We start from the raw sequence: 15,528 nt of genomic DNA, 5'->3' as shown, positions 1-15,528 counted from the left end.
TCATCGTCGCCAATCTCTTCTGATGTAAAGGTAAAGGGAGCTGCTCATGACATCACAAGGTGGAACACGGCATTTTTGAGCTTTGGAGACGCCGATCGGCTGATAGTGGGAGGATTACTCAAACACGCGTGAAACGAAACACAACTCGGAGCAGGTTTTTGACGAGGAAACCGTGTTCTAAACCTCACAGGAGTCCATTTTTGCATAATAATACCGGCCCTTTTAATCAAAACAATACACCCTCCGCCCCGAAGCGCCAAAAAACCAGCAGGATCCCGCTCCCCTCCCTCCCCCCCCTCACCCCCCTCACCTCCACGTCTCATTAGCCCCTCCCGACACTGTAGCTCCAGCCCCGGATCGATAGCAGCACCAGCCTGCAGATGAAGCCCAGTGACAGGCAGCCTATGATATGAAAGAGCTCAAATTGATCCGGGCCCCACCAGGCTGCGCTCCTCAAAAGACCATTATTCCATTAGCATTGATCCGGGGGAGAGAAAGAGGCGGGGGGGCGAGGGGGGGGGGGGGGGGCGCTCTGATGAACACAGCCCAACCGAGCGGCGACTAATAAAAATTGAACCCCGAGCGAGTTCTAAAAGAAAGAAAAAAAAATTTAAATAAAAGCCACACGTCACATTGTTATTGGATTTCCGGGAGCGATGATGAATTAATGTAACTCGCTTGACGATTTTTTTTTTTTTTTTTGCCCTGCCCGTAATAGCCCGAGTGACCGGTGCATTTCTTTGGGATTAATAAAAGCTTAAATGAAAGACTGCGTTGATATTGATATTCCGAGCGCGCGGGTCTTTCGTTGGAGGACATTAGTTTGGCGTGACGGAGCGCGGCCGCGGGGCGCAGTAAAAGGGATTGATCCGGAGAAGAAGAAACATCATCTAATATTCATTTGATATCGCGCAAAGGTTACGAGGCTCATTTGCGGAGCGACGGCGACTGCAGACGTGGAAACAGAAGTGGAGTCGGTCTTGCGGAATGAGAGGAATTGTGTTTTTTTTCAGACGTAGAATGTTTAAGTAACAAATTACATTTACTGACATGACTGTAATTGAGTAGTTTTTATGAGTGATTTGGCATTTTTTAAGCAGTATGTTTTTGAAATGGGTAGTTTTACTTTTACTCAAGTACATACTGTTATTTATTTATTTATTTATTTTTATTTATTACCTCCGCCAAGAAGGTTATGTCTGTTTGTTTGTTTGTTTGTTTGTTTGTTTGTTTGTTTTTTTGTTTGTCTGTTAGCAACATAACTCAAAAAGTTATGGACCGATTTTGATGAAATTTTCAGGATTTGTTGGAAATGTGAAAAGGAAGAACTGATTTCATTTTGGGGATGATCCGGAAGAAATCCTGGATTCTGGATCACTTTGAAATTTTAGTTAACATTGTGGTAAATGGGGCCAAAAAATGTTGTTTCTCAATATCTCGGTTAATTATTGACCAAACCCCATGAAATTTGACTCAGGGATGGACAATGGGATCCTCTTTCATATTCCAAAGGCTGATCCGGATCTGATCCAGAAGACTGATTTTATCACAAATTATATAAAAAATGGGGGTAGTCCTTGGCGGAGGTCTGCGCTCTCTGACTGCTTTTCTAGTTTATTTATTTAATAGGGACAGTGCATATTAATGAACATCTACAACATTGCAGTGTAAATATATACCAGATTATAGCAAGACTGCTAATCTGTAGTCCCTCGGCAGGTAACACCACAAATTTAAACAAAGGAAAAACAAGTAACAAATCTATACTAAAAGTGTCCACTTTTTGTTCTTTAGCCGCTCTTTTAAGGAGGACTTGAAGGTGGCAAGAGTTGAAGTTTCTCTTCTTGATAGTGGCAGAATGTTCCAAAATGTTGTGCCTCTGACTGAGACGCACCTTGACCGAATGTTGTGCGTCTGTGTGGGACGTCACAGTTCCCCCGGGCTGTGGCCCTAGTTCCCATCCCACTCACAGTCTTTACTTTAATAAAATCCTGTAATGGAGGAGGGGCAAGTCCATGCAAAACTTTATAGACAAAACATCCATATTTAAAACCAATAAAATTATTAAAATTAAGCAAATTATACTTGTCTAAAATAGTGCAGTGGTGAAATGAGAATGGTTTCCTGTCCAATATTTTTACGGCTTTTTAAAAAAGTGATTCGATGGGTTTTTTACATTTATTCGAGTCGATTTTTAGATGGCTGCTTTTGCTTGAGTAGGAATTAAGCAAAGTAAAGACACTTTTGCTTAATTAGAATTTTTCTGTACATTTTCCACCGCTGAAAATGTGTGTTTTGTGTGTTTTTTCTTTAGCCCATTGGAGCGCTCAACCCCAAAAGAGCAGCCTTCTTCTCCGACCGCTATGAATCCTGGGAGGACGAGCAGGTGCCCAAGTTTCACTACGGCACACACTACTCTACGTCCAGCTTTACTCTCATGTGGCTGCTCAGAATCGTAAGTAATGTTTTGCGTGAAATGCGAATGCGAATGTGTGAATGAACGTCTAATATTAAGAAAATTATTTCATTTATTTATTAAAGACGCTGTGCTTTACTTCTGTGGGGGATTAACCGCTAAAACCGAACTTATTTAGATCACCGTGTTACGTGTTGTTGTTTTTTGAATGCTGTCTTCACCGAAAACAACGTATTAACACGTTAAATAAGTTTCACTGGGTCTCCCTTCCTTTTGCCTTTTGTTAATGAAACTACTGCACTTCACATCAGGTTTGTCGAGGTCCTGTGTTTAGTTTTGTGTCATGTTTTAGTTTATCGCCATAAGGAGGGTTTGAATATGGCCCAGGAGAGATCGCTAAATTACTCAAACATGTACTGATGACATTTAAAACCTTTTCAGGCATGTGTTTGATGAGGGAAGATTATAATGTGGTAGAAAGCTAAAAAAAAATAAATAAAAATTTGTCTAATACCCATTTTTAAAGAGCCATTAAACACCCTCCTCAAGCTTTTAGCAGCGATTGGTTAATTAAAAAAATTACCCACCTACCGTCGAGCAAACGAATCCTAATGCTGCGAGGTCAGACGGTTTCCACAAAGTGAAACCGGTTGATGAATCAGACTAGCTTTACTCCTCCCGTGGGCGGTGCTTGGCGGTGTGGGGCGGGCTCTAGAGCGATGATTGACAACCGACCAACAGCCACAACAATCCAACACGGCGCGGACCGCTGCGCTCCGGACTTTGAAACAGAGTGGACATTTGTGCTCAGATCTCGCCGTTTCCCTTTTCTCCAGACACGACGGGACATTGAGGTGCCCGGCGGTGCCAGGTCGGAGCAGGGCTGCGAGGGGCTCGTCATGTAATAACCTGCGTCTGACTCGTCGATGGCCGTTAGTCCGACCTGAAAATGAAAATGTCTTGACCCTAGTTGATCCTAAATAGTTCGTTACAGCACGACTTTTAACTCTTTCCCCCCTGGACGCCGACTAGGAACAACCATACATATGTTACTAGGGCTACACCCATAGAGCATAACTGCATAAAAGAAAACAGACTTCCACGAGTGATTATAAATGATTTTTACACTCATGAACTTAAGTGTAACACAGACATATTTGTATCTCTGGAAACCTTAGACTCTGAACTCTTCATTTATGGATGTTTAAATTGATTCAACTCATTTATAGGTGTTATAACAGCTCACTGAAAATGAGAGTTTACCTGGTCAGGTGCAAACTCGAAAACAAAAAACTACATTCAGCATCTGATATCTGCATGTTCTGATACTATATTCATAAAAAAATAAAAAATATACTTTGTCAAAGTATTTAAACAGATTTCATATCACCAGATACAGTAGAGCCAAGTGTGCACCTGTTTTTACCTGTTGTACACCTGTGTGCACCCAATTAATTTTTTTCCATTTAACTTATTCAACTCATTTAGCTTATTCAACTTATTTTATTTATTTAACTCATTTAGCTTATTCAACTAATTTAGCTTATTATAATATAATAATATAATAATAAAACTCTTCCCCGTCAGTGTGTGTCCAGTATTTGTCATCTTGTTATTTTCTCGTGTGCAGAGCTCCACATAAGTGTTTTTTCTGTAGTGATTCTGTTATACGTTGCATCTTGGAAAAAAAGACTGAAATATTTTAAAGGACTGGCCTGAGCAACATCCAGATTTCAGGGCAATTTTGGTTCATAATCGAGTATAAAGCTCAGATAGTTTGTTGGGACATCGCAGGACTCCACACAGACGCATCAGCGACATTCTCACCTTCTCCCGAAAGTCCGTCGCTATCGCTGTTTTCCACTTTATAATCAACTTCAACATCATCACTTTGAAATCTATAAAAGTCACTTTCTCTAAACTTATCCATAAAATACGTCCGCTCCTCATTATTTCTAAAACTGCGCCGCAGCGCCGCCATCTTTCCATTGCACGTGTTTCGTGTTGTGTTTTTTCCGGAAGCTACCATCGTCACTATTTCGATTAACTTCGGAAAAAATCGGCGAAAACATATCCTTGAATCCTATTGGTCAGTCTAGTGTGGGTTGTAGTGGCCCCGACCGATCACAGTCTCTGTTTAAATGTGAAAAACCGAGCCATTTCTAAAGGTCGTCAAATCTCGTCTTTAGTGATACAGCGGAGGTGTCAAAAGTCGTCATTAAGGAAACAGGGGGGGTCGTCAAATGTCGTCTTCATGGGGGAAAGAGTTAACAAAGACAGTGGTCCCTCGTTTATCGTGGGGGTTACGTTCTAAAAATAACCCGCGCAAAGTAGTCAACTTTATATTTTACAATTATCATATCTGTTTTAATCCTGTAAAACCCCTCAGCACAAACTTTAAACACTTTTCTCACACAGGACACTTACAACCCTTTTTACATCCTTCATAAAACTTATTGCTGCTGTCGTCCTTTTGTTATTTTCCTTTTTCTTTATATAACGAAACGAAGATTCATTTATTCCGTAATGGAGTCCGACAGCGCAGAGTCCTGCACGGGTCCATTTTTGGAGACCCACACCCGCCCGTTAACCCAAGATTATGTCAAACTTTTGTGCTGCACACGTTATGGACTGAACCAAGACTAAACCAGGACTAAACCAGGACTAACCCAGGACTAACCCAGGACTGATTCCAGGACTGAAGAGGAGGACTAAAACAGGACTAAACCAGAACTAAACTAGAACTGAACCAGGACTCTCGATGGGGACGGGCTCGGAGGTGACCGCAGGAGAAAGGACCGTCTCAGAGCTCCGCGCCTCACAGTAAACGCGACAATCGCCCGATCGCGCTGCACTTCAGAATAACACTTCGGTGACACATTCTGTACTGTACAGGAGACACGACACGGAGGAGATTGATTGACAACGGCCTACAGTCCCTTAGCCAATCAGGACGCAGGGGGAAGAACACAATACACACTCATACGCTTTAAAAAAAAAAAAAAATTGTACAAAAAAAAATCCACGAAACAGCGAGACTGCGAAAGTTGAAGGCACTAAAATTCCAAAATAAGGCCAGGGATAAGTTCACATTTTTGTTTTAGACCAATTTACTCAGATAATCAGTAGAAAAAAAGTGATTTTGTTGTTTAGTGGCCTTTTAAAATAAACATTATGATTTAAAAATGGCGTCAATCATTTGTAAACATTCTGCAGTAGTAAGTTCCTTTAGTTACGTTTTAAATACACAGATTTCTTGTCGCTTTTCAGCTGCACATGTTCAAAAACACGGGCGACACAATGGCCCAATTTCCCCTCCACCTTGTTAAACCAACCCGGCGGCCATTTTGTGAGTTTTTATTGGTTTTTGAAGAGGATAGCCGTAAACATTTCGCTGAAGTGTGCTCTTTTAAGGACCTTTGTGCAATAGACGTCATCAATCTTCGGCGAGTGCACCCGGGGGACAGGAGGGGGCTCTAAGTTTCTCCTCCTGCCCACACTTTTGGCCTGTTATTGTTGCCGTAGCTCACTGTCTGCGCGGCTCCCTGTAGACTTTCCACATTGATCCTAGCACATCATTAGCCAGCTTACCCATAATCCACTTTACCAGAAGCCCTCACGTGAAGAGCAGAGCGAACGGAGCGGCCCAGACGGAAACTGTGCTCGGGCTTTTCACGAGACCGAGAGAAACGCTCACAGACAAAGTACAGCTTCAAAATGCAAAAGGCTGGAATTATCAAAGTACAAAAGCTGCTTCGGTTAGATCATGTAAAGTCTGAGATCAACAATATGTTTTATTTTGAAAGTGGGCGACTCAAGTTAGACTTTAAATCCGAGCTGTTTTAACGCAATTTGATCAAAAAGAACTGACTTAGCTGGAAAATTTGTGTGTCGTTCGTTCATTTGTTTTTCAAAATAAAACCACAAATAAGAAAATGAAAAAAACAAGGATTTTCTTCATTATTTGTCTCCAAAACTAAAATGAAAATAAAGATAATGATTCGTTTTTTCAGTTTTTGATTTTGTGTTTAAATGAAAAATGGGAAAAACGGAAAACTGCTGTTTCTCATTTACTTGACTTAAACTGAGATGCCGGACTGAACCAGGTCCAGGACCAGACTGGAACCAGACCAGGACTGGGACCAGGACCAGGACTGAGACCGGGACCAGACCAAGACCAGACCAGGACCGGGACTGAGACCTGGACGAGACAAGGACTGAGACCGGGACTGACACCACGACGAGACCGGGACTGAGGCGAGGACCAGGACCAGGACTGAGACCTGGACCAGACCAGAACTGAGACCAGGACTGATACCGGGACTGAGGCCAGGACCAGACCACGACTGAGACTGGGATCAGACTGGGACTGAGACGGGGACCAGATCGAGACCAGGACCGGACCAGGACTGAGACCTGGACCTGAGACCAGAACTGATATTGGGACTGATATCAGGACTGAGGCCAGGACCAGACCAGTACCAGACCAGACCAGAGACCGGGACAGAGACCGGGACAGAGACCGGACAGAGACCGGGACAGAGACGGGACAGAGACCGGACAGAGACCGGGACAGAGACCGGGACCAGACCGTGATTGAGACGGGACTGAGACCGGACTGAGACCGGGAGACCGGGACAGACCAGGACCAGACCAGGACCAGAGACTGACCAGGACCAGACCGTGATTGAGACCGTGATTGAGACCGGGACAGGACCGGGACCAGACCAGGACCAGACGATGAGACCGGACTGAGACCGGGACTGAGACCGGGACAGAGACCGGGACCAGACCAGGACCAGACCGTGATTGAGACCGGGACTGAGACCAGGACCGAGACCGGGACTGAGACCGGGACTGAGACCGGGACAGAGACCGGGACCAGACCAGGACCAGACCGTGATTGAGACCGGGACTGAGACCAGGACCAGACTGGGACCAGACACTGACTGAGACCGGGACCAGATTGGGACTGAGACCAGGACTGAGACCAGGACTGAGACCAGGACTGAGACCAGGACTGAGACCAGGACTGAGACCAGGACTGAGACCGGGCCCAGACCAGGACAGTCACCCAGGCTCCCACACGACGATCCTCCAAAAATATCCCAAAAATTATACAAAACTGTTAACTACAACTTCACAAACCTGGTGTGATGTTCAGTAGTTTCATTAGCGGATTCTGTTGTGATTGCGCTCTGAAGGGGGAGTGACTTAACGCAGAGAGCAAGTGTCAAAAAACTAATGTTCACACGTTGTTTTTGGCGAACACAACATTTTCAAAACCATAAAAGTAAACACGGTGATCTAAACATGTGACGTTTTCGCCGTTAATATCACATAAAAGTTAAATATTCTCTTTAATGAAGAAAAGTCCGCGAGCTCCACACACCTGCTCAGTGTCAGTTTAACATCTGGTTTAATTTGGCCACATTTCAGAGGAGAACGAGGAAACCTTTCGTATTACAGAAAATGAGAAGCAACAGCCACATGTTTTTAATATGTTCATAGAAATTTGACCATGTGGAATAACATTAGAGACGTTCGTTAGAGGTGAAGGGTTTTTTGTTGTTGTTTTTTTGAGCAGGTGGTTTTCAGATCGTTGAGTGTGATTAATGTCAGACTCTCAGGTGGAGGCAAGAGGCAGTTTTCTCTATTAATTACATTGTACTTTTTCATGAAATATTCAAAACTTAAATTCTCAAATGTTGAACCTGATTATTTCTATTAATGACAAGACCCAAGAACTCACTGGTATAGACGCATCAAGAATCTCAGACTTCCGGTCATCGCGCAATTCATACTGGGAAGGATTTTCTGAAAAAGTGAGCATCAAATCTCCATGTTTGTTTTCCCAGTGGGATGTGTCTGTTGACAAAGTCGATCTTTTCAAGTCTTTTGAACCATTTCACTTTTGTTTCTGGTTCTGATATTGTCATAATTTAGTTTTGAGATTCGGACATCGTTAATTGTTGTGGTTGTTGGATCCTAACAGCGGAAAACGGCTCGAGAAATTAGTTTGGGATCACTGTTGGGCAAGTTACTTTAAAACTGTAATGCGTTATTTATTACTTATTACTGTCATTTCAAAGTAATTCATTACATTACAATATTACTGCACTTAAAATGTAAGGCATTACATTACTATTGCATTACTTTAAGTTACTCCCACCAAAATAACTGCGAAGATGCTGAACTTTTGCGCCGTATATGGACTGAACCAGGTCTAAACCAGGACTAAGCAGCGTAGACTTCTGCGTCGCTCCTTTTGCCCGCGGTTACCAAGGTCTACACGGCCGCGTCTCCGAAGAAAAACCCACCACTTCAATCCAGGTTAAAAAAACATTATAACGCGCGTGACTCACATTTGTACCGAGTAAAATATTACAATTTTTCCCCCTGTAATGCCGAACATTACTGCGTTACAGCAAAAAGCAATGCATTACTGTAATTCGTTACTTTTATAACGCGTTACTCCCAACACTGTTTGGGAACTCCGTAACTGCAACAAGGAATCAGATGTGTGGCTGCAAACCTCTGTTCAAACTGTTTCTCTTCCCAACGGAATTGAAAAATAGTGAAAGGTGAAGGTGATGGGCAGGATTGATCCACAGGAAGAACCAAAAAGGAAACATTGACTGTCTAAATCAGGGATGTCCAAACTATGGCCCGGGGACCAAATGTGGCCCTCAGACCATTTTTTCTTGGCCCTCAGACTTCCAGTTGAATTGGCCCAAATAACCTTGCATCAATTAAAAATTATTTTTTACTGCAAGTTTTTTGAAAATCTACCTAGATAAAGCTGATATTTAATATTTAGTGTGTGGTTTTAAGGATCTTAGTATGAATAAAGACTGATGGCTCATTCTAATGTGTTAAACATGCACATATTTCAATTATTGACTGTACTGAGCTTCAGTCTACGGCCCTCGATCGGCCCTTTGCTTCATCTGTGTTTAGATATGTGGCCCTTGATGAAAAAAGTTTGGACACCCCTGGCCTAAATCATCCCGAGTTTGCAGAGAACATTTTGTATGTGGAGCGACAACAAAGTAAAATCCCGTTTGTTAAGTGAGAGGAGCAGAAGACAAACAGACTGAGCTGCACTTTCTTGTTCTTGTGGTTTTACAGCAACATCACGTCTTGGTCTCTTTGCAGTGGAAGGTGTTTCTTGGTGAACAGTTGGTGCCTTTCGCTTTGGCGTTGACTTTTTAAATTCATAACCAATCTTGAGCGAGGGATGGGGATTTTACTTTGTTGTCGCTCCACATACAAAATGTTCTCTACAAACTCGGGATGATTTGGGCAGTTCTTCCTGTGGATCAATCCTGCCCATCGCCTTCACCTTTCACTATTTTTCAATTCCGTTGGGAAGAGAAACAGTTTGAACAGAGGTTTGGAGTCACACACATCTGATTCCCTTTTTGCATTTTTCCACTGATGCTCACTTTTTCAGAAAATCCTTCGATCGAAAGCGATATTTTGTTTGACTACCGTACATTGTACAATCTGAAAACCACAAATATATGAAAAAATCTCGCAGTTCGGTCAATATCAATATTGACACTGATATATTCTATTCATGATTTTCAGCCTCGGGTTAAAGGTAACATTTTGAGGACTTTTCACTTTTCAGACTATATCATATTTTGGTTTTAAATGTCAATCGCAGTAACTATATTATTATAATATATTATTTTATTTAGGCCCTGCTCTGTCTGAGGCTCTGTTACACTTTTATCTGAGCTTAAATTTAACACAATCTGTCCAGAAAGAACTGAGAACTGAACTTTGTTAGAACTACGACAGAGGAGCTGATTTGTGCTGTTAAAATGTCGATCTTAAATAACATGAGTCACAAGTCCCATATGTCACATTTTATTCATCCACACTCTACACAATAAACACATAAAAAAAAAAACACAATTACAAATAATAAAGTGTTACACATATTTGGCATGTCTTAAGATGGGGTTAAGTCAACTTCGAGGTAAACTGTGTGAAAATAAAAAAGAAAACCCCTCCAGATTTTTTACATGTTGTAGTAGACATTAGGTGTGTGCAAAAATATTGAAATATCGATATATCGTGTAGTTTAATGCGATGAAACAGTATCGATATTGTGGGCTGTTGTATTGATATATCGCCAAGAGTATTTTTTTTTAATATATTTTACTAAATTATTTTGTTACAGCTACAGTTTTGTTGCTTGTTGAGAGGAACTAAACTCGTTTATGCGACACATTTGACATTTTCACTGTTTTGATGATTAAAATTGGTGCGTTTCATATTAACTTTGCACAAGAAGTGGTGTAACAAAGGCTTTTAGTGTCAGAGCCATGATTTAGCCTTTATTTTATACTGAATCCTATTGAATCAATTTGAAATATATCGTACTGAATCGTATCAAATCATAAACTCACTGTATCGAGGTATGTATCGTATCGGCGACTTCTTAATGATACCCAACCCTAGTAGACATATAGGACAACATTTTTTTCTATTGGTGTCATTGAGGTCGGGCGTGACCTTTACTGTCAATTTCAAGATCAAAAGTACTCAAATACAAAAATAAATGCGAGATTTGGATTATTTATGATTTCCCCTTTGCAGAGACACCTTGGTTTTTGATGTCGGACCAGTAGTTGCTGAGTAAATGCAATTTAAATTTCGGCGACCGCGCAAAAAAGTGAAAAAATCAAATGGTGATATCTCGGAAAACGTTGGTCCGATCAAACGAAAATTTGAGATTTTGTCGTTTTTGGCTTTGACTTAAACATAGACCAATTTTCTTTGCCATTGGACAATGTGAGGGTTCAAATTTCAATTTTTTGGGGTGAATTGAGGTGGAATGATTTGGTTAAAAATCACAATAAATCTTAAATATATAAATAACAAGATTTTCCAAGACATGGTACTAAAATCGATAAATAAATAGATTCCAATTTATTCATAAGTACGATAACAGCTGGAACAAAGCTGCAATCGGACTCATCACAGCTCCTGAAAATGTCTAGTTTTAATCCATTTTGGGTTTATTTCTTGATTTTTCAGACTATTTAAACCGAATTTTGCCTTCTGGCCGACGTGTGCACTGTGTAACCATGGAAACTCCTGAAAATTCCACCATAGACATACGCGTAGAGCACCCGCAGCAAGATGTCAATGCAAAGTGTGCGTCGTTTGGCGTGGTTTCTCCAGTGGGGTCGTTTGTGCGCGTGGACTTAATGAGCTCTTTACGGTGTTTGTTGTTCAGACGTTCTCCCGCAGACTTCGCCCGTGTCGCCTGGGAGCCGTTCGGTCGGAGAGGCAGGTATTGATCGGCCTTAACAAGATTAAACATGATTAGAAACGCATCGGTAACGTCGGCGCGCTGGGTTTAGGAGCTCACTGGGATCACGGTTTGCTCGCTCGCTAATTTTTTTTTTACGTCAAAGAGCAGGTTTTGGGGCGTTTCTCTGTTCAGTTTCAGGTTTAACAGCGTGAAGTTCATTAAAAGTGAGTTTGGCCACGTTTACATGATGTTTTTTTATTCCAAATTAATTGTTATGACTTAAATAGTTTGGATTTAAATTATTCTCCGTCGAGTTTACATAAAAATAATAATTCAGAATTGAGGTTAACAAGGAAAACACGTTAAATCGTCTTTATTTAATTCTGCTCAGTGTCTTATTTTATTCTTAGTTATTTAATTATTTATGTTGTTAATTATTATTTAATATTCAATTTATTTAATTATTATTAAATTTTTATTTATTATTTATTTATTGTTTTAATTATTATTATTTAATTAACCCATTGACGCCGGATGTTGCGCAGCGCAGCGCTGAGTCTCCTGTCGGTGTCCGGATTGTCTGGCGATCAGCGTAACTGGTAAAGGCGGAGCCACATCTGGAAGCGTGGGGGGCGTGTCCTCCTCTCGCTTCATTCACTCCCACAGAGAGACGCAAAACTGCCAGAGCTGTACTGTCGCGTTAAACCTTCTTTATCGTGGCGTATTATTTCCTCATTGAAAAATAATCCAAATGTATCCCACACATGTTTCCATCAAGACCTGGTGTTTGAAGTAACAAACGTTGCTCTTTACTGCAGCGCATGAACGCAGCTCAACCACTTGATCTGTTCGCTGTTCCAGACGCTCCTATAACAGGTGCCGTATCACTATGTCGTGTAACAAATAAACATGGTCAAACATGAAAATGTTGTCCGTGTCTTCACTGTCATTGTCACTGTCAAAAAAGAATCTAAAAATAAATAAATACATAAAATGGCACAAAAAAACTAAAAAACACCTATAAATAAATAAAATAAAATAAAATAAGTAAATAAGTAAGTAAGTAAGTAAATAAATAAATAAATAAAATGCTCTGGTGTATGAGTGTGTGTCAGTGGGTGATGTAAAGAGATATATAAATATATATATAAATAAGAGAAAGTATAAAAAAAAGAGACCGTGTATCATTTGTTTACCTTTTGTTTGTTTGTCAGGAGCCCTTCACCACGTTCTTCCTGAACTTCCAAGGAGGAAAGTTCGATCACGCCGACCGCACCTTCTCCTCCGTGTCCAGAGCCTGGAGGAACTGTCAGAGGGACACGTCTGATGTGAAGGTACGAGACAATTGTAAAGATAACACTGCCCATCAGGATGGGTGATGAAAACATTATGTGGTCTTTTAATTCAGACTTCAGACAACATTCACTGTGGGCGTGATGCTAACTGAAGGCACTGCTCTGTCTGAAGCTCTGTTAGACTTTAATCTGAGTTTTATTTTACCACAATGTGACCAGAAAGAACTGACTTATCTGAAAAGAAACTTAAACGTAGTTTTATTTGAATCTACCAACCTAAACCCCTAACCTCATTCATCAGTCACTTTCACTTCACGGAAACCGTAACGTTATTTAAAAAAAAAAAGCTTTTGGACATCGGCCTATGAATGAATCTGTTTATCATTCGTTCATTAGTTTTTCAATATAAAACCAAAAATAAGAAAACTGTGTTCTTCATTATTTATCTCCAAAAGGAAAATGAAAAAACAGATATTCATTCAGTTTTTTTCAGTTTTTGATTTTGTGTTTAAATGAAAAATGGAAAAAAACGGATTACGACCTTTTCCCGGTTACGTGTGATGCCGGACTGAACCACGACTAAAACAGGACTAAAACGGGACTAAACCAAGACTAAACTGTTTTCAGTCTGTCTCAGTCCTGGTCTCAGTCTTGGTCTCAGTCCTGGTCTCAGTCCCTGTCTGATCTCGGTTTGGTCCCGGTCTGGTCCTGGTCTCAGTCCCAGTTACAGTCCTGGTCTCAGTTCTGTTCTGGTCCCGGTCTCAGTTCTGGTCCTGTTCCCAGTCTCAGTTCTGGTCTCACTCTTGGTCTGGTCCCGCTTTCAGTCCTGCTCCTGTTCCTGGTCTGGTCCCGTTCCCAGTCTCAATCCTGGTCTCAGTCCCAGTCTAATTCCTGGTCTTGGTTCCAGTCTGGTCCCGGACCTGGTTCAGTCCGACATCTCAGTTTAAATCACGTAAACGGGAAACGGTCGTTATCTTTTTTTTCCCCATTTTTCATTTAAACACAAAATCAAAAATTGAAAAAACGAATCATTATCTGTTTTTTCATTTTAGTTTTGGAGACAAATAATGCGGAAAATAGTTGTTTTTTTTGTTTTCTTATTTTTGGTTTAATTTTGAAAAACAAATGAACGAATGATACACAGATTTGAGTTTACATGAAGTTTGAAGTGTGTTTTTCTGTTTTCATTTGACAAATCTGCACCAACAAAAACGAGGATTTAATCTCAAATCAACAGAGACGTTTGACATCACAGCGACGTTAAAACAAACTCTGTGCCTCCTCCGCTCTCCCGTTGTGCATGACTTGGTAACGGGGTCAGGGGGGTTTTGATTTTGTGTTTAAATGAAAAATGGAAAAAATGGATAATGCACGTTTCCCGTTTACTTGACTTAAACTGTGATGTCGGACTTTTGCAGCGCATACGGACTAAACCAGGACTGAACAAAGACTAAACCATTTTCAGTCCTGATCTGGTCCCAGTCTCAGTTCTGGTCTGAGTCCCGGTCTGGTCCCGGTCTCAGTCTTGGTCCTGTTTTCGGTCTCAGTCCCTGTCTGGTCTCAGTCTGGTCCCAGTCTGGTCCCAGTCTCAGTTCTGGTCCTGGTCTGATCTCGGCCTCAGCCCTCATCTGAGTCCCAGTCTGATTCCAGTCTCAGTTCTGGTCTGAGTCCCGGTCTGGTCCCGGTCTCAGTCTTGGTCCTGTTTTCGGTCTCAGTCCCTGTCTGGTCCCAGTCTCAGTTCTGGTCCTGGTCTGATCTCGGCCTCAGCCCTCATCTGAGTCCCAGTCTGATTCCAGTCTCAGTTCTGGTCTTAGTCCCGGTCTGGTCCAGGTCTCAGTCTTGGTCCTGTTTTCGGTCTGAGTCCGTGTCTGGTCCCAGTCTGGTCCCGGTCTCAGTCCTGGTCTGGTCCCGGTCTCAGTTCCTGTTCAGTCCTGGTCCTGTTCAGTCCTCAGTCCTGGTTCAGTCCTGGTTCAGTCCTGGTTCATCCTGGTTCATCCTGGTTCAGTCCTGGTTCAGTCCTGGTTCAGTCCTGGTTCAGTCCTGGTTCAGTCCTGGTTCAGTCCTGGTTCAGTCCTGGTTCAGTCCTGGTTCAGTCCTGGTTCAGTCCTGGTTCAGTCCTGGTTCAGTCCTGGTTCAGTCCTGGTTCAGTCCTGGTTCAGTCCTGGTTCAGTCCTGGTTCAGTCCTGGTTCAGTCCTGGTTCAGTCCTGGTTCAGTCCTGGTTCAGTCCGGCATCACAGCTTAAGTCACGGAAACGGGAAATTGTTGTTATCTGTTAAAATCAAAAACTGAAAAAACGAATCGTTATCAGTTTGTTTGTTTTTTTCATTTTGATTGTGGAAACAAATAATGAAGAAAATTGTTTTTTTTTTTTTTTTTTTTCTTATTTTTGGTTTTATTTTGAAAACTGAATGAAAGAATGAAACTCTTCACTTTTATTTTACCTTGCGAGTTTGGTGTGCATTTTCATTTGACAAATCTGCACCAACAAAAACGAGGAATTTAATCTCAAATCACCGGAGACGTTTGACGTCACGACGACGTT

At 41.6% G+C, this 15,528-nt stretch overlaps 1 protein-coding gene across 1 annotated transcript in view; it reads left to right on the top strand.

Annotated features, from left to right (window-relative positions):
- lrba (LPS responsive beige-like anchor protein) overlaps positions 1–15,528 on the top strand; it is a 702,007-nt gene that overhangs the window by 533,134 nt on the left and 153,345 nt on the right. The window contains 2 exon segments of the mRNA XM_055158186.1: positions 2,315–2,455; positions 12,905–13,024. Of these exon segments, the coding sequence (XP_055014161.1) occupies positions 2,315–2,455; positions 12,905–13,024 (261 nt within the window).

The sequence above is a fragment of the Boleophthalmus pectinirostris genome, unplaced genomic scaffold (assembly GCF_026225935.1).
Source record: "Boleophthalmus pectinirostris isolate CB_2022bp ecotype Guang Dong unplaced genomic scaffold, ASM2622593v1 HiC_scaffold_22, whole genome shotgun sequence".
Lineage (NCBI taxonomy): Eukaryota > Metazoa > Chordata > Actinopteri > Gobiiformes > Gobiidae > Boleophthalmus > Boleophthalmus pectinirostris.
The sequence above is the reverse complement of the archived record's forward strand: the minus strand, read 5'-3'. Positions and strand labels throughout refer to the sequence as shown.